This window comes from Microtus oregoni, unplaced genomic scaffold (genome assembly GCF_018167655.1).
Source record: "Microtus oregoni isolate MIOR12 unplaced genomic scaffold, Mior012 000005F_ref0000423, whole genome shotgun sequence".
Lineage (NCBI taxonomy): Eukaryota > Metazoa > Chordata > Mammalia > Rodentia > Cricetidae > Microtus > Microtus oregoni.
Genome location: NW_024543064.1, coordinates 52,198,678 through 52,222,578, shown reverse-complemented (window position 1 = coordinate 52,222,578; position 23,901 = coordinate 52,198,678). Strand labels below are relative to the sequence as shown.

Genomic DNA, 23,901 nt, shown 5'->3' with positions numbered 1-23,901 from the left:
CAACAGATTCAGTGTGAGGAAACCTGGTGGACACTGACCTCCGGGAGAAGCACATTTGTCTCGGTCTGTGTCCTTTTCTCTGCAGTGCTCACTGACTGCAGCTTGGAAAGTCTGCAGTGGGATGCATGCTCATAGGGGCAGCTCTGCTTCATCTCCTGTCCCATGCTTTCCTGCTCTAAAGTTCAATAGAGACACATAACATAGACTCAGAACTTATTTATGGAAATAAGGAACCACAAAGTTATTTGAAAAACACAAACACAATAATTTTTTAAACATCTTCTTTGAATCTGTTGCTATTTTGGAGCTGGCTCTAGAAGTCAATCCTAATCTTTAACTCAATTGGTTTTAAACTTTCCTCAAAAAATGACCTTTCTATGGAAATGTGTTTTTTTTTTTTTTTTATTTTTGAGACAGGGTTTCTCCATAGCTTTTGGTTCCTGTCCTGGAACTAGCTCTTCTAGACCAGGCTGGCCTCGAACTCACAGAGATCCGCCTGCCTCTGCCTCCCGAGTGCTGGGATTAAAGGTATGGGCCACCACCGCCCGGCTTTGGAAATGTGTTTTAAATTAGGACCTGTATATGCATATGTAATGTATAACATATATATATACATACTATATGTATAGTATGCATATATATATACATATACATTTGTCTCCTGCATGTCTGTGTGTGTTTTGTATAAATAAATAAATAAACCATGTTTGAGTGATGACTTATTCAATCCATTGATTTCTTTACAAGTATTTATGGCTTGAGTTGCATTTGTAAAACCTATGTAAAAATGTCAGATGTTGCAGCAAGCACTTGCTGTTCCAGCACTGGGGAGGTGATCAATCAATTCTAAGCCCTTCGCTATTTCTTCTTGTGTCTCTCTATATGTATTCTGGGTACTCCAAAATTTTATGGCTAATTCTGGTCAGCTAATCACTAACTCTGCTCCCTTATTCAAGTTTATCTTTATTAACAATCTTAGAGTATCAGTGTGAACAAATACCTGTCATTCAAGCGGCCCCAGTACCTTCTCCTCAAGCCACATATGTAGGTCATGGGCTAACCCTGTAAAGTGTAAGCCAGGTCCCAACTCAATACATTATTTTGTAAGAGTTGCTTCTGTTGTGAGGTCTCCTTACAGCAATAGAACAGCAAGAAAATTGCACAAATAAAGACAGATAATGATTCAGTATACTCTCTAGAAAAATGAAACATATTTTTGCTTATTATAATATTAAGCATATTACAGGTTTACCACACAGTCCTACAGGTCAAGCAGTTATAGAAAGATCAAATCAAACTATAAAGGATATTAAACCAACAGAAAGGAGTGGAAAATACCCCCCAAAATAGATTACATAATGCTTTATTGACCTTGAATTTTCTTAAAGCTAATAAGAAAGGGACAACAGCAGCAGAGAGACATTGGATAATAGAAAAGTCTTCTGATTCAAATCAACTGGTTTATTTGAAGGATGTGTTGACCTCAAATGGAAGCCAGGAGATGTGCTACATTGGGGAAGGGGTTTTGCTCTTGTTTCCACATGAGAAGAAGAAGTATGGATACCATCAAAATTAATAAAGATTCACGTTGAAAAGGAGAAACCCCTTGAAAAAGAGAAATGACAACTCATCCACAATGGTGACAACCACACAGATGGTAAGGATGCTAACAGATGGAAAAATAATTACCCAATAAGGATCATCAAGAAAATCAAATATGATTCATAAGTACAAATGTTAAATCATACACACACACACACACACACATATATATATATGTATATATATTCATGAATATATAGAGTTGGCTTTTGAGTTGAACACTGGTCTCTCTCTAAATCCAACCATGTTGTTAAAATAAAAATTAAGAGTTTCTGAATCATGTCAAGAGCCATTTGGTATGAGACAGAAATAAAAAAAGAATTGATAGAAAATTTTACTTTTCTCCATATATATTTTTGTTTCTATTGTACCTTTCATTGAATATATATGTCTGTATTTATCTATAAAATAATGTTTTATTTTTTCACAATGAACAATGAATTATCCTGCAGTGATCTTTGAAGCTTCCAGGAAGAAGATGGGCCTCACAAAAACGACTCCACCTGGTTGATATGACATCATGAGGCAGATAGCACTACTACAAGACCTGTTTTGGGTCCCAGCTGCTCAAGATAGTTCCAACTTGGTTAGCTGAAATGGTGCACTTTTTTTCCCCACGTTCTGGCCAGACCTCCAAATAGGAAGCTCATAAAAACCATACCAAATACTCAGAGACTATTTGCAATCATAGAAGACAGTAATCTTGGAACTTAACCATCATTTTAATTTCTCAGGATCTCATAAAAAGAACATTCCCCCCATGGCAGCTGGATGTAATTCTAGAAGACCACATTCCCTCTCCCAGCAAAGTTAGGAACATCAGTTAGGGGTTGATTATAATTGGTATAGGGTTGGGGTTGGGGGGAGTTTCATAGGCTCAGAGTTCTCTTTGAAACACAAGGGGGAATTGTGTGGCATAATAGATTAACATGAGCTTACTCACACTAATAATAATAATAATAATAATAATAATAATAATAATAATGAGTAATAAAGTGAATACTTGTGAGTAATTATTTAAGGCAATTATATTGGTATAGATTCTTGTATATTGATACAAAGTTAAATTACATTGAATATTGTATGCATGCATGCTTCTACCTCTGCTTAAAACATTTTTTAGATTGATATATATTTATCATATTGCAATGTACATTTCTACCTCTGATCAAGATACTTATACATTGTTTACATTTTGAGGTCCTTGTTCTCATTTGTTACACAATTGTTTATAATATTCTAATATGAAGTCTTAGTCTTTAAGTTATATAGGTATTAAGGATTATAGATCAATAGTCATCTATGTTTGCCATACTTATAGTTAGACTAATCAGGTTCTTATAATATAGAGATTATATTCTGCATAGATAGGTAATCTTCAACTACTTCAAAGAGCTGTAGAATATGGCCTTTAACTAACTTAGGGTTCTGTTGACGTGAGACACAATTGCTCCTGGCAGCACCGATATACTCCTGAGAGAATGTTGAGCACCAATGACAATCCACTTGGAGTTTGTTTTCTTGGCAAAGCTGGCCTTTGGGCAAAGAAATGCCCATACCTAAATCACTGACAAGATACATGATATCCGGAAATGGATAAGCAGGATTGTCAAATCTTGCCAAGACAGGATAATACAGTTTTGAAAAATTTCTTTCCTCTGAAAATGGTATGCCAGTGATTCTAGGCCTTAGCCAAAGTTGGTTGCTTCAACGCTGCAAATGAGACTATGGGTGATTGCTCAGGTAGCCTGTTGTCTCTGTCATTTGTTGCACATTTTTGGAAGTTATTTGATCATGCTTCCTGCTTACTCAAGTAATATCATTTCCCTTCTCAGATCTTTGATGGGATTGAAGACTAGATAGCTGTAGTTTCTTTCCTCTCATGACGTGGCCAATTAATTTATTATACAAGATTTAAAATAGTTAGGATAGGATAATTATTGAATATATTTGTTCTTATTGTATATAATTTTATATTAAACTTAGAACTCTATTATTTAAACAAAATGGGGAGGTGCTATAAGAAGTCTTACAGCTAGTGGTTACAGGCCCACTGGGGCATGGCCTCGTATACTATATATGCCAATGTAGAGCACACATCCAGACCCTTTTCCAGCCTTTTTGTTCTGGTTACGGGATTAGTTTTCTGATCCCTGTTCAACAGAGGATTCTGATTTGTGAGTCTACCCCTAAATAAAGAACCATCTATTTCACGTTCTGAGCTAGTATCGGATTTCTTTTAAGAATCCATCCCCAGTGCAGAACAGAGGTTTTTCAGTGTGCCTTTGCCTGATACCCTTCATTTCACAAGTAATTTTCAGCTCTATTTTGAGTAAAAAAATTAACTGTGTGCCTGGGTGAACATATGAACAAGAACATATGTCTCTCACCACTCCATGGAGCAATATCTGGTAAATTACATATTCCAGATTGTAGACCGAAGCCAGCCTATAAATTTAATGGCATAAACTGGCACTGTGGGGGCACTTGAGTATAATAAGAATCATTTTGGGAAATATGCATCCACTTTGTGCACAGAAGCAGGTCTATTTCCTAAGTAAAATTTAGTCTCATCTTAGGTACCTTAAATTTTTAGGAGAACCCTGTACTCTATTTAGTTTTGGAGAGTCTACTGACAGCTAAGAAAATGACCTCAAAGCGCACCTTTCCAGAAAGAAGTGTATATAAGTTCTGTTCTCAGCAAGCCTCCACAGGCTATGAGATGGAGAAAAGATCTCTGTAACAGTTTCACAAGAAACAATTCAACATCTAGAAGCCAATGCACATTTATGAAGGAGGCAGGAAGCAAACTGAAGGTACAATTTATGATATGACTTTAATGATTTCCATGCAGTCTCTATCCCACCTTTCATATTTACAACACTTTCTTTACAGGAGGAACTATCATTCTCTTTGCAACTCTTAGATGAAAAGATATATAAGTGACATATCCACCACCAATTTACAGGACACAGCAGTTCAGGACATTGATCCAATAACCGTAGCCTAATCTTCCCATCCTTTCCTGTTTACCTTCCTTCTCTCCCTTCACATATGAGCATCCCCAGTGGCTCAGAGGATTGCTAGGTAGTTCCTGTTCTCCTTTCTCTTTCTGTCTCTGACTTCACAGTCTAGGGACAGCACAGAGATGGTGGCTGGCTGGGGAAACGGTGATGCCAAATCTAGACTTCAGGCTCAGCTTCTCATTGACTGGTGGCTTGAAAGTAAAATTTTGCACAAGAGCAGTGAAGAAAATAAAGAGCTCAGACCTGGCCAATTGTTCTCCGAGGCAAGCTCGCTTTCCTGCAGGAAATGAAACAGAAGACGAGATACTTTCTTAGTTGGCATTAGTACCTTCAGGGACTGGCATTTCCATTTTCCTTCTGTAAATCTTGAACTGTCACAGGGCTTTGTGTCCAGCAGTTTATGTCTCATATGTGTCTGAATGTGGAATGTTCCACTGAAATTGGAACTCCAGGATCAAAGGTCTTCAGTGGGACAATAGCAATGAGAGGTGTCACAGGCGATGATAATCATATCGCAGATGATGACAGCTCGTATTTAACAGATTGACCTAATAACTCTCTGATGGGAAGTCCCACTTGGAAAAGACTATGAGGTCACTGGCTGTAGATGACTGGTTGTATTTGTCTTTAGTTTTTCTCATGTGTCAGCTATGGGTATTTTCCCCACTGATTGTATGTTTATCTCATGAAAATATTCCATCTACTGGGCATATAGGATACTTCTCATTACTCAGACTGACATAGGAGTGTAATAGTGTCCTCAGTCTTAACAACAGCTAATTTTAAACTTCAGGACATATTGAAAACAATCTGGTTGTTTCTGGATATCAATATCTGGTAGCCCCTAGAGACAAATATGCAAGGGCAATTTCCCAGGTGTTTATTGCTGGTTCAAAATCAGGCATGAAACAACATTAGAGAGAGAATTTTCTCAGCAAGGGACTTCTCTCTGTATTTTCTACCTCAAGGTTAAAGCAACTGTTTTTTTTTTTTAAAGGCTGAATTTCAATGTCCTTTTCTGTCTGGGAACCCTGACTACTCAGAGCTTACTTTACTCACCATGCACAGTCAGAATGACCTTCATAGCCTGAGAGAAACTGCATGATCAGTATGGCTCTGTTTTTTATTGCTTACTCATGAAGTGCTGTGTAACCCTGAAAATGTGACTCATATTTGTCCAGAGGGTTTGCTGTAAGGGGAGCAGGAGAGAAATGTGAGAGACATATCTGAATGTGTGAGAGAGTTAACTTAGAAGAGTAGAATAAGTGAAGTATTCAATTCTTTATAATGTTTTATAAACAGGAAGACTGGACAGAGTCTTATCAGATTTCCTATTAAAATGAGTTATGAACAGTGAGCAAAGCGACAGACAGTCCCAGATGGAAAGACAAAGAGGTCAGAACAAACCCAGGGCAGCCCAGCCCCAAGAAACACCAGCTCTGGATCAACACTAGCTGTGCAGGCAAATGCAGTCTCCTCCTGGTTCAAGCCTCCGCATCATGAGATGTGACACTGCCTTAGATAATCAGGCAAACTTAATGATCATATCAAGCATTTCAGTGTGCCTTATTGCAGCATTTAGTCACCTTCTACAGACAGTGTTAGGAAACACAAGCTTCTGTGTGAGAAAACCTGGTGGACACTGAACTCTGGGAGAACCACATTTGTCTAGGTCTGCATCTTTTTCTCTGCAGTGCTCACTGATTCCAGCTTGGAAGGCTGCAGTGGGATGCATCCTTCAAGGGGAAGCTCTGCTTCATCTTCTGTCCCACACTTTCCTGCTCTCAGGTTGCTTGTTTTTGTTGGTTAAAGGTTAGAACACAGATATGAAACTAAAGAGTGGCCAAATTACATATAGAAGTCAATATCTATAATATCAATATCTATAATATGCCAGAACATTTGGTTATTGATTCCACACTACTGCCACTGAAGTCTTTAATCACTTGCCTGGCAGAAAGCACAAGGGAGAAAGAGTCATCACTGCACTTCCTTTCCTGCGTGTCAGGTGCAGCAGAAACATGTACTAAGGACATTTAACAACTTGGGTCCAATTTAGAAAAATAAGACCTATTCAGGGATTGTTCATGGGCTAGAAGCCTATTCACATTAAGCAAATGCCAGTTAAAACTATCTAACAACTAAAAACACCCAAACTCAACTCTCTTCATTGTAAGAAGCCATCCCTTAAAAAGAACTCAAAATGTCTACACAATGGCGGGAATTCAGCTTTGTTGGTCTCAAAAAGGCATGGAGTAGGACTGTGTTGTCATTGAGGTAGAGAACAGAACAAAGGAAGTTCAAATGTCCATCAGAAACAAGGACGGATTGACACTGTATGTGTGTGTATGTGGGTACTGACTGAAACCATCTGCAAAACGGAGGTACATGGAAAGGCGCATCTGTACCGATTCCAGAAAGAAGAGAAGGGATAAGGTAGAGCTCTGAACCCCCTCCTGCTCATCACAACTCACCCATTGAGAAAGGAAAAAAAGATTCTCTCTTCTTAAACTCTCCATTCTCCAAAAAGTGCTCCGGATTGAAGATATCTGGGGTGGCCCATTCGTTGGGGTCCATGTGCAGTGCAGTCAAATTGGTATGAAGTATGGAGCCCTAGGGAAGGCAGCAAAGACTCAAGTAACATATGGACTAGACACACAGAGGGTTGATGATTAGCAAACTTCCATTTCTTAGCCTACTTACCTTCGGAAGATGAAATCCAGCCAGCGTGGTGTCAACTGTCACTTCCCTGGGAACATTTAGAGGGATGATATTTCCCATCCTCTGTACTTCATGGACAACAGCATTGGTGTAGGGCATGGAGTCTCGGTCATTCAGGCTGGGCTGCTTCTTCGGGCCAATCACTTTGTCAATTTCAGCCTGAACTTTTTCTTCAAGGAAACGGGAGGCTCCATTAAGTTTTAAAGTTTAATGTTTTCTTCTAAAGATATAGAAAGCTGTCTTTCAAAATGTATATGCTTTTTATCTCATCTAATCTCATGATTTTGAGGAAATAAAGTTCTCTACCCCCTAGAAAATCTGATTTAGAAAAGTGTAAACTCTATAACTTTATTCAAACCTACAGCATAGGTATGAGTTTCCATATCCTGAAGAGGTAATCAGTATGTCTATGGCTAAGCTCATATCAGTGTCTATTCAGACTTCTATAAATAAATACTTTTTTTACTGGATAGTTTATTACCAGTACACTTTGGTTTTTGTCTACCTTCAGAGTCTCACATCGCCTCATGCATGCGACTTTCCATTCCCCCATCCTATCTTCTGAACCCGTTCTGCCTTGGTTAGGTGCTGTCACCACAACTCACTTTGGACTTCTGGGTAGAGAGCCATGTAGAGCAGAGCCCAGCGCAGGGTCGTGGATGTTGTCTCTGTTCCAGCAAGGAAGAGGTCCAGAGTGCTGCAGATGAGGCTTTCTTCATTGAAACTTGTAATAGTTTTGTCAGGGTGCTAGAAAAGACAGTGTGTATGTGTTCAATCAGAGAACTTTTGATTGTCTCATAACACTGATCCACTGAGAATGAATTGCATTAAATCATTCAGAGTGATGCTATCTTGATATTCAACAGTTGGCTTCGCTGGTACCAGAAAAATGAATATCCATTTTCTGTGTTCACTGATTCTCCAATCTGCATCATCTTGCAAGGTCAAAACCGCACTGATTCCATCAATAGTTCTTTATGACAAAACATCACCTTTCTCACTTCCTCTAGAAGTATCAGTTTGTTAATACTGCTCTAAATAATGTTGTTCTCAAGCCTGTACTTCATATGGTAAAGTATTTGCCTCCTCCTCTGGGCTTAAATTTTTTAAATCAATTATATCAGGAAGTTGAAATAAGAGAAAAGCTAATAAACACACACATACACATTTACCATTGTGACCCAGGCAGAAGAGGAACCCATGATCAAGTAAGTTGAAGCTTCTATGACAGATTTAGTGATAAGTATTTCCCAGAGGCCTGTTCAGACCAAGAGGATCAAGACCTTACATTTTTCAGTATGGTTTGAATCCAACATGCTTCCCCAGAGGTTCATGTTTTAAATACTGGTTCCTTGCACTGGTAGTATTTGGGGAAGTTCTTAAAAATAGAAAGATAACATCTACCTGAAGGGAGGAGTGGGTAACACCTAGCGTTACACCAAACCCATGGTTCCTTTCTTGTTTTGTGTTTCCTAAAGCACTGTGATGTGAAAACCTCCACCATAGCCCTTTGCCCCAAGAGCTTAGCTGCTTTGCCATTCACCTTGATGAACTGAAATGTTCTGAAGCTTGGCCAGATGACATGTTTCTTTATTCAGTTGTTGCTCCCATATAATGTTGTCACACTAATCCACAGCTCACTAATATGTTTGCTCAGCGTCTTCTTGCCTTGGTCTATTATTGAATAGTGTTCATATGGAGTCCAGGGAAAGCCTCAGCTCTATATGAATTATAAATGCTACCACTTACATAGCTGAAGTTTGTCTGTTGCAGTGGGGTTTGAGTTGGGAAGGGTAACCAGCACTGGACCAACTCATAACAAAATAAAGCTCTGAAATTTAACTGCTACTTATATTTTTGCATCTATCTCCTTCAGATATGGGAGAAGGACCAAAGAAGGAAAAAATAAGGAAGAATCTGGGCATTTCCAGAACCTCTAGCCAAATGGTAGCCAACCCTTTATTTCTAAAGACCCCAACAAACAAAGTTATGTTATCATGTATTTATAAAATATTACTCCTGTGTTATACTTCAAAATCTCTACAGATATGTTCATCTTGTCATCTTTGCCACCATGGCATGTTACTCAATGCACAAAAATAGATCTTCAGGATATGATCCATTTCATGAGGAAAGGTTATCCTGAGTTATCTTTATGAGAGGGGCCTCCATGGTTAGAACAGGAGAAATGAGATGTAAAAGGATCAGAAAGGAAAAAGTGATATAATCTTGGCACTGAAGATGAAGCTGGGAACCACAGAAACAAGTAGCAATGTCCCCTAGGAGATGGGAGAAACAAGACAATGTCATTTCTATTGTTTCCCAAAGTCGGCTGTCTGTCTGGCAGGATTACAGGACCAATCTAGAACTATGAGAGAATAAATCTCTGCTATGCCAAATCCCTACCTTTGTGCTAGCTTGCTGCTCAATCAATTGGAAGCTATTTTACCCCACCCTTTCTGTAAGAAGACACAGAGACTGTCTTCCCCACCTTTGTCATTTCCGTGAGAAAAGCATCAATGAAGTCTCTTGGCTCATCAGGGTTCCAGTCTCTGCGGTGATTTTCAACTATATCAGAAATATATGATTTCAGTTGTCTCCAGGTAGCCAGTGTTGTTTGGTGTGATCCAGGAAGATGTTTCATTATCCACGGGAAGATGTTATAGAGCTAATTAGGGAGAAGATCATGGAGACAATATAAAGTCACTTTCTGTTTCAAGATAGTGTATATTTTTGATGCCTCCCAAGATCCTGGAATATGTCAAATGTTGGGTGTTAAAGCATTTTCTGATCAAGATGATGAGAGATTGAAAGGAGATACAAAGAAGCAAAGGAGTCCAGTGTGGGCTCTAGAGGTGAAAGTCAGCCGAGCGGAGGAAACAGGGGAAATAGGAGAGAACCAGCATAAAGATAAAAATTGGGCAGAACAGAAAAAACTTCAGCAAGGGAACTGAGATTTTATCAAAACAAACAAGAAATAAAAGTGTTGGACATTTTCAAGCTGAACCATGAGCAAAACAAGACAAATCAAAAGAAGACAAATAAAAAACCAAAGCAGAAAACACCAACAGTCTCCACCACAGAGAAGATCCAGAAGGGAGAATTGCTGATGAGAAGCTGCACTCCAAGATAAACAACAAAAAATGGAAATTATGACCACAGGCAGAATGAAGAACTGTGATATAATCAAGAGACCTAGACATGTGCAGGATTTTATTTCAGAAGCTGAACTAAAAGTAAAGGGAGGGAAAACAAATGAAATGAAATTATAACAGAAAGTTTCCAAAGTTAGAAAAGCAAAAAGACATTCAAATGCAAGAGTTATTTAGATCCTCAATTAAACATGACTAAATAGAAACAACATAGTAAATCAAAACCATAAATCAAAGAAGCAATATTTAATGTTGTAAGTGGTTTATCCCAGGAGATGGTTCAGTTAGTAAAGGTGCTGTTTGCACAAGCCCAATATCCACACCGACATGTACACATTACAATATGGACAGTAGTTAAATTTAAATAATTAATTTCTAATGGAAATATTCCCACTGACATGCAGTGACTGAAATGACCATCAAGAGAGCCCTGAAGAAGATACTTAAGTGAGAGCTGAACACAGAGAAGGAAGAAAGATGAATCTCAATCATGAGAGCACAGGGAAGAATAAATGGTATGAGAACAGCTGGATAAAGAAGGGCCAGGAAGGAATCCATCATGTCTAGCACAGTAAACAAGCAAATCCTTATTAGTAATCGAAGTAAAGTAAAAACCAAGGAATCCAAGCAACCAGAAAAACAAAACAAAACAAACAAACCACTGACATAATTACCATGACTACTTAACCTCTCTCCATAATACCTTAGTAAATCCAGCAAGCAAACAGAAACTAGAAACAAGTTATTCAAAATTAGCTAGAGGAGATAAAGAAGGCCATAACACATTCATAAAAGGAATTCATTAGTTAGAACAATTGTAAATAAGCATGCATCATAATTTGGGACTCCAAATTCCATAAAACAATTAACAATGAATATAAAGTTTACACAGAGTCTCATGAAATAATCATGGCAATGTGAGTACTCCACTACCATTCCAGCATAGGCAATCCCAAGCAAAAACCAACAGAGAAGCTTCAGAGCTCAACTGTACCATAAATAAAATGGACTTAACAGACATCTTAAGAGCATTTCATCCAAATGAAACCAAAAATATTTTCTTCTTAGCTGCACTTGGAATTTTCTCTAAAATAAATAACCATGTCTTAGCAAATACACAAGAATGAAATAATCTTCCATATCTAAATATACCACAGTGTAACAAAACAAAAAATAGCAAGGAACACTACAAAAACTATAAAAATACAAAGAGACTAACAGCAGCTCATTGAAAAAACATTGAGAAAATTGTCAAGACTCTAGAACCAAATAAAGATGAAAGCGCAACCTATCAGAGCATTTCTGAGACATCTAAGAGAAGTCTAAGAGGGACATTTGTACAGGAATGAGCACAGGGACAGACCACCTAACAATATGGGGGTAAAGGTTTATGTCTTAGTGAAAACACAAGAAAAGTGAGTGGATGTGGCAGCATGAACAATTAAAATATTCACAACAGTGTTATTAATACTAACTAACTTAGAAACAACCGGATGTCTAACCACCGAGAAACGACTAAAGAACAATGACAAGTTAAAGAGAAACATGTACAGAGGAGGATAGCTAGAAAGTATGCCTGTAGTTTGCATGTGAGATATGAAAACACATGGGAGACATAAAGGCAAAATCAACAATAAATATCTCCATTCCTTTAAAAAGAGCAGCATTTGGGCAAGCATAGATCCCACATAAATGTTGGTACTTCATTCAAATATTAGAAACATTTTTTGTACACAGTAAGTTTTCTTATTGAAAACATCCAAATCAAGACATAAATTAGTAACAAACTCAACTCAAAGACATATTTTAGCTTCAAATATTCCTGGAAATCAAAAGAAAGAACCTATTTGTACTCGAATTAGCCCTAGTCCAATTTTCTTCCCCCCCCACCCCAAAAAAAGAAACTAGAGTGCTTACCCGGACCATCTTTGAGGAAGTCAAAATCGCAGCCTTATCCAGTAACCTCAGCAGCTCCTGAAACTGACTGTCATTGTACTCAAAACGCTCCCCAAAGGTGATGGAGCAAATGATATTGGAAACAGCATTGTTGATCTTGAAGTGAGGGTTGAAAGGCTGTCCTGGAGGTAGATCAAGAAAAAAGATGCATCTTTTGAAGATATTGGTTTTCTAATTCCACATGACAGAGAAACATACATAACAGAGAGCTATGTAAGAGGCTCTGGATTAGCTTGATATGAGGTTTAACATACACTAAAGAATCTGATTATATCTGGAAAACCAGACTAACAACCAGGCCTTAAGGCAGCAGCGAATCTAATGACCATTTGTGTGATTAGCTGCAAACTCTGGGGCAAGGTCATGGCTACATGTTCACTGTTCAATGCTCAGTGCTCAGCACAGTGCACAGTCCAGGACAAGCACTTAGATACTTAGGTGGATTCTGTTCAATGAATAAAAGGGCCACAGCCTCCCACTCCTGCCCTGTGGAATGCCCACCTTCCTCCTCTTTTATGACCCCTACAAGGTGCTGAGCTTCCTCCTGCATGCGCTGCTCTAAGCTCTTCTTTCCCAACCCAAAGTTCCTCAGAGTCATCAGAGCGAACCTTCTTTGCTCCTTCCATGTCTGCCCACTGGAGAAGATCAGTCCTGGAAAGAAGCAATACAGCGTTATAGCATTGTGATTCTGATTTAAAACTATCTGACAAATGGATGGTCACATGTATGATGTAAAGAAGAAGGGCCAATAACAGACTTGACAGCTGTCTAGAGACAATAGCACAATGCAAGGAGCATAGTGGCTAGCATCTGGTGGCTTACAACGTCGCTGTTTAGTAAGTAATTTTAATATATTCTTTAATTTTAATACTCTTAGAAAAACCCAAAAGTAATTACCAGAAGACTTCAGATTTATTACAATGGATAGAAAAATGAGATGCAAGGGTAAAGTAAAATTTTAAGGAACATGATAACTAGGTATTAATGAGGTGATCGAATCTAATTATCCCCAGAACCAAACCATCTACACTTTGTGTTTAATATGCATATATATGCCTTGTCATCTATGTCAAGCAAAATGCCTGAAACCATTACCGGTACCACAATCTGTACAAGTTTTGGTTCTCTAAAGCAGTGGTTCTCAACCTTCCTGATGCTGCAACGATTAATACAGTTCCTTGTGTTGTCATGTACTTTTGTTTTTTTTTTTTTTTTGCTAGTTCACAACAATAGTTTGGATACTGTTATGAATCATACTGTGAGTATCTGATATTTCCAACAGTCTTAGTGACCCCTGTGAATGGGTCGTTTAACCCCCAAGAGGGTGTTGTCCCACTGCTCTTAAGGACTAGAAGTGATAGAATGGATCTAGAGATATTAAAGCAGTATTTATTGGAGTTTGAATAAGCTAGTCTAAAAATGGCTGACTCTTAATGGAAAGGCCAATAATGCTATGATTGTTTCATGTATGAGGCTGGATGTCTCAGCTAGCTTTCTGGATACACTGGAATCCTAGAAAAGTAGATTCTCATGCCAGTGAAGGAATTTTTCATCAGCAGGATAGCTGAACTTGCCAGTGAGAAGATGGGCAAGAAAACAAAAGGCAAAAGTTTCCTTTTTCCATATCCTTTTATATGGGCTGCAACCAGAAGGTGTGGCCCAAATTTAGGGTGGGTCTTCTGATCTCCAATGATGCATATTTAGGATAGGTCTTCTCACCTCAAAAATTCCAAAGAGGCAAGACTCCTCATTTGTTTACCCAGTTTTGAGGATTTTAGTTGGTTCCAAATGCAGATAAGTTGACAACCAAGGTTAGCCATCAAACTTCTGGTGGAGTATCTCAGTATCCTGATTTCCTGGCATCTAGATCATGGAGTCATTTTGGCATCCTCTTGGCATTCCTGGACATGTGTTTATAAGGCTTCAATGCCATCACCCTGGTCTAATTCACAGTTTAGTTTAGCAACTGGAGAGTGTAAGCTTCCACCCTTCATATCTAAAACAAGTTTCTTAATGTCTTTCCTCTTCTCTCTACCTGATATCCTAAGAACTCCTCTGCTTGAAACCACTGAGAAGTCTTCCGGGCTGTTAGAATAAAAATCAACATTTAGCAAACACTGCTTGTGCTCTTTCTGATGTAGCTCAGAAGTATCAAGAGAACTTAATTATGTCCTTTAAATACCATGCTTGCAACACTGGATGTCTTTCCATTCCTCAAGACATCTCTCCTTTTCATCCTTTCAAGGATATTAAATTCCCTTGACTAATTATTCTTTCAGGTCATTAAATGAATATCATTTACTCAGAGAAGATTTTCCAGAATCCTCACACAATGTTAGAAATCTTTGATTAAACACCTTCTGCATTGATACTGCTTTACTATTTAATCCCTGGTATTAACTTTTACTGTACTGACTGCCTTTATATCAATGTGACATAAGCTAAAATTGTTCTACGGGGGGGGGGGGGGAGCCTCTATTGAGAAAATGCCTACATAAGATAGGGCTGTAGGCAAGGCTTTAGGACATTTTCTTAATAAATATTTGGTGTGCAAGGGTCTATCCCACGTGGATGCTGCTAACCCTGGGTGGTGTTCCTGTTTTCTTTAGGAAAGCAGGCTGAATAAAGCATGAGGAGCAAGACAGAAAGCAGTACTCCTCCATGGCCTCTATGCCAGCTCCTGTTTCGGGGTCCTTGCCCCAAGTTTCTGTCCTGATTTCATTTGGAATGAATAGTGTATATGAACACATAAGCCGAATAAACCCTCTCATCCCCAAGTGTCTCTGATAAGGGTATTTCATCACAGTAAAGTAATTCTAAGACAGATGTCTAGCACTCTGCTTCTTACAACAGACAACACAGTGAATTGATCTAGAATTATTCCAAACAGTAATTAGAAAGGGCCTAAAATGCTGTTTTGTTGGATTAACAGATTTCAAATTCTGTGTTCAACTTATGACTTTATTTGACAATAATATAAGGTATTCATACTAACAAATTGTAATGTTGGCTAGGAGCCTAGAGATCCTCATGACTTTAATGATACAGTATAAGCAGATATAAGCAAGATGAAGTAGAAAGGAAACACTGTGGGGATGTCCCCAGCTATGTCCTTTGGCGGCAGAGCAGAGGGTGCCTGAACTGGCCTTGCCCTATTATCACACTAATGTTTATCTCAAATATCACCATAGAATCCTCATCTGGCTATGGATGTAGATAGAGTTAGAGACCCTCATCAAAGCAATGAACTGAGCTCCCAAGGTTCAGTTGAAGAGCAGATGGAGGGAGAAGATGAGCAAGTAAGTCTAGACCGCGAGGGATTGGTCCACCCACTGAGACAGTGTGCCTGTTTTAATGGGATCCCACCTAATCCAGTTGGACCACGACTGAATGAACATGTGATGAAACAGAATGCTCTGAATGTGGCTGACAATGGGGGCTGACTGAGAAGCCACTGATAAAGGCACTGGGACTTATTTGTACTGCATGTACTGGCATTTAGGAATCCTAATCTTGGGATGCAAAGCTTCCTAGGCCTGGATGTAGGGCAGAGGGCCTTGGACTTCCTACAGGGCAGGATTCCCTGCCCTCTCTTAAGGAGGGAAGGGGAGTGAGGAAGGTCAGTGGGGGAACAGGATGTGAATGGGAGGAGGGGAGGAAGTGTAAATTTTTGAAGGAAAAAAATTACAGTGCATATCTAACAACACATGAAAATCTTACCATTTTCGTTAAAGACATGTCTTTGCATAGGAAATTTAGGGCGACTCATAAAGTTTTCTTCCAGTTGAGTAAAGGCTTCTTTGATTAAAGGCAGACTGCTTACAATCACTGAAGACATGATCCCAAAATCCAGACTCATAACATCCCCATACTTCTTCACAAGCTGAAACATATTTCAATAGTTAGAGGCAAATGTGCTCATAACTCTGTGTCCAGGGATGGCAGACATATGTGTAGCAAATGGTAATCATGATGATAGGTCTTTATTTCCCTGTAAATGATACACCTTGGTTTGTATAAATGGTCTTGATTTTCTTTTCTTTGAACTGTCCTAAACTCAAATCAACTTCAAGAACGAGATTTACCATACAGATGCATTAATATGAATCAATGAGTGGATGATGTTATAGTGTGTATCTCTGTATGAATATATTAGTACATAGATTTCAGTAAATAAGCAAATTCTCTAACTCTGGCATTCTGCAGTCAGAACAGGCAGAAACAGTGTATGTCACCTTGTGACTCACTGTGTGAGCATACCTTGTAGTATGCACAGAGTAGGTAGCATAGAATAAGGAAGAAATATTTTTACATCATTTTATTCATTGGTTTTGTGTGTGTGTGTGTGTGTCAGTGGACATCTTTGGAGAGTCTGTTCTCTCCTCTTACCATATTTGTCCAGGTGATCAAATTCAGATTACCAAGTATTTCAGGAAGTGCCCTAACCCACTGAACAACCTCGATGGCCTGCATGCATGGAATTCATAGTAATTGAAAATATCTGTTGCTGGCTTTTTTGTATAAATAGCTATGATAACAGAAGCAATAGCAAAATAACTGTTTATTTAAATATTAGAATGTGATTTAGAAGAGGGCTCTGACAATAGAAGCAACAAAAAGATGGAGGTTCAGAACCCAGAGGCAGTGCTGATGGGCTCATGCAGCATTCATGTCACAGAATCCTGGCTAATGTGCAAAGATCGACCTGGGTTCTCAGGAGTCTGCTCTGATAATATTTAAAAATGAATAGAAGGAAAAGAAAGAAAATGGAATGAGCTTCAACTCATAGAAGACATCCTAACAGTGACTTGGAATATATTGAGTAATTTTATACATACAACGATCATAAGAGGCATATTCAGGATCATTGTATGTTGGGGTCCCATTGTTACAGATAGCTTGAAGTAAATGCTAATATCTAAGTTGCATACCACAGCCCACTTCAGCCTTACAAGACTTTCTCTTATTTATATAATATTCCTGTAATAGTTCTGTGAACTACTATAGAGGAAGCTAAGAGACTATGAGGTGGAAGGAAGTAGAGTCCCCACATGCTCAACAAGGAGCCACCTTCTTCACTGTCCTCATCCTGTTTTGATGTCATCTAAACTGATTTAAAATGTCCATACCTTTACTTCTCTAGACGATTGTTAAACATTCCTTGTAGGCACAGCAGAACTGGTGACATCATTCTATCAAAGGCTAGGCCCAGAGCTGTCCATCCATCTAGATTTCATATGATATCACAATTGATTAGCAGAATCCGTAGGACTCATTGGACCATTGATTGTCCTGTGTTGTGCCTGTCATGCTAAGCATTTGTTTAGTGTCTCTTGAGTGAATGAGTCTGTGAGGAAACACATCTAGTAATTAAAGGTCATTTTATTCTATAGGATATATGTATTGAGTTTTTGTATTGAGTCAAATCATGTATGTTCAAGAACTTGTTTGCTCCCAGGGGCCCAGGGCGATGTCCCCAGTTAGTTCCTTGGGCAGCTGAGGAGAGGGAACCAGAAATGACCCTAGCCTATAGCCATACTGATGAATATCTTGGATATCACCATAGAACCTTCATCTGGCGATGGATGGAGATAGAGACAGAGACCCACACTGGAGCACCGGCCTGAGCTCCCAAGGTCCAAATGAGGAGCAGAAGGAGGGAGAACATGAGCAAGGAAGTCAGGACCGCGAAGGGTGCACCCACCCACTGAGACAGTGGGGCTGATCTATTGGGAGCTCACCAAGGCCAGCTGGACTGTGACTGAAAAAGCATGGGATAAAACCGGACTCTTTGAACATGGCAGACAATGAGGGCTGATGAGAAGCCAAGGACAATGGCACTGGGTTTTGATCCTACTTCATGTTCTGGCTTTGTGGGAGCCTAGCCAGTTTGGATGTTCACCTTCCTAGACCTGGAGGGGAGAGTCCTTTGGACTTTCCACAGGGCAAGGAACCCTGACTGCTCTTTGGATTGGAGAGGGAGGGGGAGAGGAGTGGGAGGAGGGGAGGGAAATGGGAGGCTGGGAGGAGGCAGAATTTTTTTTTTCCAATTAAAAATAAATAAAAAAAAAAGAACTTGTTTGCCATTATCCCACTGAGAACCTGGGGAAATCAGATTCCCCTTTCCTTCAGTGGAAAATGGAATGCTAACAGATGATCGCTAATTTGACTCCATGTGTGCTTATCATGGAAAATGAATGAAGGGGGCACAAACCCCAGAGGGAAAGCCATGCATCAGCTTGTGGGAATTATTTACTCATAGCAATAATTAAAATAATTATATCTAAGTTGTATGAATTTATTTTTATATAATATTTATTTAAAGTCATTTGATTATACACAGATCAAAATGTAAACCCATAGGAAATACAAACTAAAGGAATGAAAAAGTATTGAACTGGCATGATGTTTCCAGTCTCAGTGTCACCATGACCTCTTTCTGTGACACTAGACTTATCACCCAAACTCATATGACTGTGGAGCAAGACATAGAGCAAATATTTTAACCCTGAGAAGATAAAATAAAAGCACGTCTTTTAATTTTTGTAACTTATGATAGCATTTGCCAAAAGCAAACATCCCACCAAAGTTTACTTTGTTTTGCCAAAGAACAAGAAAAGTGAGTCTCATCAGGCCCGAGATTTTTTTTTTTAACATTTTGCATCTATGTCCCAGAGTCGAACAACATCAAATGGGACCATCAAGTTGTTACAGTGGTGGGGTTCATCTATGCCATCTTGTTACTTGCTATCTGTCTCTTGAGCTGAGCCTGTGAGGTGAACTGTGACTTCTACAGATGAACTACTGTGAAGGGAATCTCCAAATCAGCCTGGGAGAGAATTCTGCTTCCCTCCCTTCTTTTGCAGCAATAAGGACATTCCTTCCCTATGGGACAATTACTGGAAGATCACTGGTGTTCGTCCTCCTGTAGTGAGTTGCAGCTGCACTATACTGATGGGGCCCTGAACTTGCAGACATCTTCCTTCATGCCAGCTCATGCTGCTGAGTTGAGGAGTCAGAGGTGTCAAGCACACACTGGGGTTATTCTGACTCACAATGCAAACGCTGAAATTTCCATTTGAGTCATCACTCACAAAAGTGAGGCCCTGGAGCCTTAAAGCTACCTGGACAAGTAGAGCATGGCGTTAGTGTGTGCGTCAGTTTACAGCACACGACACACAATGTCCAGTCTGACATTGCTTAGTTCATTCACTAAGACCCAAGAGAACCTGAGGTTTGTTGAGATGGCACAGATGTTGGAAAGAGGGGAAGAAATAAATATTTCAAAGTGGCTATTATCAAATTATTCCAAATAGTGGGAAATCTTAACAGAGAAAAGAAAGATAAGCAGAATAGGCATCGATTTGAGGAGAGAAAGCTGCCATGGCCTCTGTGGAGATCTGCACAGCAGAGCTTGGCAGAGAAGCAGTGCAGAGGGGAGAGGCAGCTCTCCCATGCACAGCACAGAGAAAGCCGATGGCAAACAGCAAGACCCAGCACCATAGATGTCATGGCTGTGCACCAATGTCCTGAAAACAGGAATACGTGTAGATGAGAAAACACTTGGAAAATGATGGAAACTTCCTAGTCTAGCAAAATGTAAGCCTGCCATGTAGATCCCAACAGCATAAAGCCCCAAATAGTGCAAAACCACCACAATCAATATGGAAACTGAATCTTGAAAGGAGTGAGACAAAAAACAACAACAACAACAAACAAACAACAAACAAAACAAAACAAAATTCTTTAATACTTATAGGGAAACCACAAAGGCTAGTAAGGAGTAGGAGAACATCTAAAAATGCAAGTGCCTCCGATCATCAACCTAGTTGTCTACAACAGGGGAAAGACAGTGTGGGAAGGAAGGGAAAGGCATTCTGAGGAGGGGAACAGCTAAGAGGTTTCCTTCTGCTACAGTCTCCTCTGAAGGTCGGAAGAAGAATGTGCTTGAGGTCAGAAAGGAAGTGATGAACTTGAAAGGTCAGAAAAAAGACAGCTATGGGAGGGTGAGTAAGGGGCAAAGACAACGGACTCCTTTGCCTTTGAGTTCCAGCTGTACTGACACTGTAGAGCAGGGCAGTGTGGGATGTGGGTCTCAGTGATTGGGGACAGCACCTGGGGCAGTGCATCATACAGGGGAGAGGGCTCCCCCATGTTTGTAGTTGCTGCACTACACATGGAAAATGCTGTTAGCAAACTCTCATGAGCTGCGTGTGTGGATTGAGTAACAGAACAGATGCTGGGAGGACAATAGTAGAGATGTAAAGAGAGAGAAGATGAATAAAAAGGCATCTACTTGGAGAGTGTCCAAGAAACCCGTGTGGCAGGATAGGAAACCAAAAATGAAAGAATGAAAGCAGAGCAAATAGACAAACCACAAAACAATAAAACATTGAGTTTCAATGCTTACATGTCAATTGTAAACAGACATGTTCTATCTCTCCCAATTAATGATGAGACTTGAATAATAAATTTCCCAAGTATATGCAGTCCAGATGGATGTAATTTTAGTATTATGTGTAGATAAAAATAAAAGAACTAAAAAGCAAACGCCCTTCACATACTTACTGAAGGGGAGGTTGCAGCATGTAAGAGATTAGAGAAAATTCAGGAAAAACAAATTTACTCTGGATAAGGAGGGACATTACAAAACCACATGGTTAAGTCATCAAATGGCACCTGCCAATCTTAAATGTTACTGTTTACACAAAACAAACTTCCCAGTTTAATGGGGGAGAGCTTCCAGAACTGCAGGGACAGTGGAGAAACTCTCCCAGGGGACCTGGACACTTGCTTGTGGCTTTCTTAGTAACTGATAACATCAGTAGGTGAGCAGTCAGTAAGAATGTGTAAAAACTAAGGCTCAGTAAGAGAGATCTAACAGCTAAACCAAACTTCAGTCAAGAGGAGTAGAAGATGTCCCTCCACCACCCTCCACCTCATTTTTTTTCTTCTTGAGCAGCACTTTAATCAACTAAGCTGAGACCTGGACTTTACACTCAATTCTTTTTTTTTTTTAATTTTTTTTATTGAGAAAAGAAGAAAAAAAACATAAACAAAAAACAAGTTTCCACCTCCTCCCAGCCTCCCATTTCCCTCCCCCTCCTCCCACCCTTCTCCCCCTCCTCCCACCCTTCTCCTCCTCCCCCCCACTCCTCTCCTCCTCCCTCAACAGTCCACAGAGCAGTCTGGGTTCCCTGCCCTGTGGTAAGTCCTAGGTCCTCCCCCCTCCGTCCATATCTAGGAAGGTGAACATCCAAACTGGCTAGGCTCCCACAAAGCCAGCACATTGCGTAGGATCAAAACCCCGTGCCATTGTCCTTGGTGTCTCATCAGCCCTCATTGTTCGCCATGTTCAGAGAGTCCGGTTTTATCCCCTGCTTTTTCGGTCACAGTCCAGCTGGCCTTGGTGAGTTCCCTGTAGATCAGCTCCACTGTCTCAGTGGGTGGGTGCACGCCTCGTGGTCCGTTCAACTTACCCCTGGACCCAGCAATACCACTCTTGGGAATATACCCAAGAGATGCTCTATCATATGACAAAAGCATTTGTTCAACTATGTTCATAGCAGTATTATTTGTAATAGCCAGAACCTGGAAACAACCTTGATGACCTTCAATGGAAGAATGGATGAAGAAAGTATGGAATATATACACGCTAGAGTACTACGCTGCGGTAAAAAACAATGACTTCTCGAATTTTGCATGCAAATGGATGGAAATAGAAAACACTATCCTGAGTCAGGTGTCCCAGACCCAAAAAGATGAATATGGGATGTACTCACTCATAATTGGTTTCTAGCCATAAATAAGGGCCACGGAGTCTACAATAGGTGAACCTAAAGAAGCTAAGTAAGAAGGTGAACCCAAGGAAAAACATATAGTTATCCTCTTGGCTAAGGGAAGTAGACCAAATTGCCGGGGAGAAAATGGGATCTTGGGGGTGGGGTGGGATGGGGGTAAGGGGAGTTGGGGAGAGAAAAGGTAGAAGGGAAGGAGGGGAGACCTGGGGAAACAGGAGAATTGGGATAAAGGAAAGGTGGATAGGGGAGCACGGAACCACAATTCTTTGTTAAGGGAGCCACTTTAGGGTGGGCAAGAGATTTGACCCTAGAGGGGCTCCCAGGTGCCCAAGATGAGGTTTCCAGTTAGTTCCTTGGGCAGCTGAGGATTGGGAACCTGAAATGACCCTATCCTAGAGCAATACTGACGAATATCTTGCATATCATCATAGAATCTTCATCTGGTCATGGATAGAAATAGAGACAGAGACCCACACAGGAGCACTGGACTGAGCTTCCAAGGTCCCAATGAGGAGCAGAAGGAGGGAGAACAAGTACACTCAATTCTTAAAGCAGCAGGACATATCTGTCTCTATTATCATTTGCTATTAAATACAGACCTGGACTATCTAATGAATTCAAATCACACAGTGTTTTGTTTTCTCTAACCTAAATGGAACCATAACCTAAGAAGTATGTCATAGAAGGATAATAAATTCTCCAAATATTCTCTCCCCCCCCCGTCTCTCTCCCCCCCTTCTGTCCATCTGTCCCTTTGTCCCTCAGTCCTTCCCTCCATACCTCACCCTAAGACAGGGCTTCTCTGTGTAGCCATGGCTGTGCTGGAACTCTGTGCTGTATACCAGGCTGGCCTCAAACTCACTGAGATCCGCCGCAACTGTGCTGCTTAGCTGCATATTACTTAAACGTGCATGTTTAGAATCTAACTATGTGTCCTGAGCTTAGCCATGAGGAACAGGAACCTTGGAACCCTGCCTGCCTGCCCCTGCTCTCCTAGTTCCAGGAAGTGCCAGATCCACTAGCTCAGGATTAGGTCAGCTCACAGCCAGACAATCTTGTACCTTCCTACCTGCTGGATCCCCAGGTGCGGCTTTTCCGTGTCCAACTGCAGTATGTTGCCTATGAAGGGCAGGCGTTGCGGACCGGGCGGGTAGTTCTTGGGGCGCCGGCTTTTGAAGTAGTCAGCCAGGAACAGAAAGGTGACAACAGCCAGCAAGAGAGTCCGGAGATGGAGCGCTGCCCAGATGGCGGCCACCAGGGAGCCAGCAGCAGCGAACATGGTTGGTATCTAAGTGAAATTCACAGGAATCAGGGTCTGAGCTGAGGCTCAGGGCTCCTAATCTTACAGTGCTCTCAGTCCACTTCAGATCACTCCCCTCCACGTTCTTTGGAGGCCCTAAAGCCAGAGAGCACAGACACCCCGCCCTTATAGGTCCAACCCTCTCTCTGTAATCAGAGGCTTAGCCACTCCTTCCAGTTGGAGCAGGACCTACCCCTAAAGGTCAGAGCTCTCAGCCCTGCCCTGTTGCAAGCTTAGCTAAACAGACTTTGGAGTTGTTGCTTTTCCCTTCAAATGAAAGTTACACTAAGCGCAGAAAAGAATTTGGGTTTAATTTGGTAATTATAACTTGCACTTTCTTGTAA

The 23,901-nt window shown here is 40.3% G+C and overlaps 1 protein-coding gene across 2 annotated transcripts; it reads right to left on the bottom strand.

Moving 5' to 3' along the window:
• Positions 1-4,419: 4,419 nt before the first annotated feature.
• LOC121448885 (cytochrome P450 2J4-like) lies at positions 4,420-23,698 on the bottom strand. 2 transcript variants are annotated; one of them, XM_041653142.1, is made up of 9 exons: positions 23,327-23,690; positions 16,178-16,340; positions 12,959-13,108; positions 12,419-12,579; positions 9,841-10,017; positions 7,955-8,096; positions 7,332-7,519; positions 7,103-7,241; positions 4,420-4,905 (listed from the first exon to the last, which is right to left on the bottom strand). In XM_041653142.1, exons 1-9 carry the CDS (start codon positions 23,534-23,536, stop codon positions 4,727-4,729), a joined length of 1,509 nt encoding a protein of 502 aa, XP_041509076.1. In that variant the 5' UTR covers positions 23,537-23,690; the 3' UTR covers positions 4,420-4,726. The 2 variants fall into 2 exon arrangements, with proteins under 2 accessions (XP_041509076.1, XP_041509078.1); XM_041653144.1 differs by lacking the exon at positions 7,103-7,241 and having other exon boundaries at positions 23,327-23,698.
• Positions 23,699-23,901: the final 203 nt, after the last annotated feature.

Coding starts and splice junctions, on each gene's coding strand:
- LOC121448885 (XM_041653142.1), bottom strand. CDS start 23,536: ATGTTCGCTGCTGCTGGCTCCCTGGTGGCCGCCATCTGGGCAGCGCTC. Junction 13,109..16,177: donor ACATGTCTTTAACGAAAATG/GTAAGATTTTCA, acceptor GCTTCTTTCCAG/GACTGATCTTCTCCAGTGGG. Junction 10,018..12,418: donor CTTCCTCAAAGATGGTCCGG/GTAAGCACTCTA, acceptor CTCCCTAATTAG/CTCTATAACATCTTCCCGTG.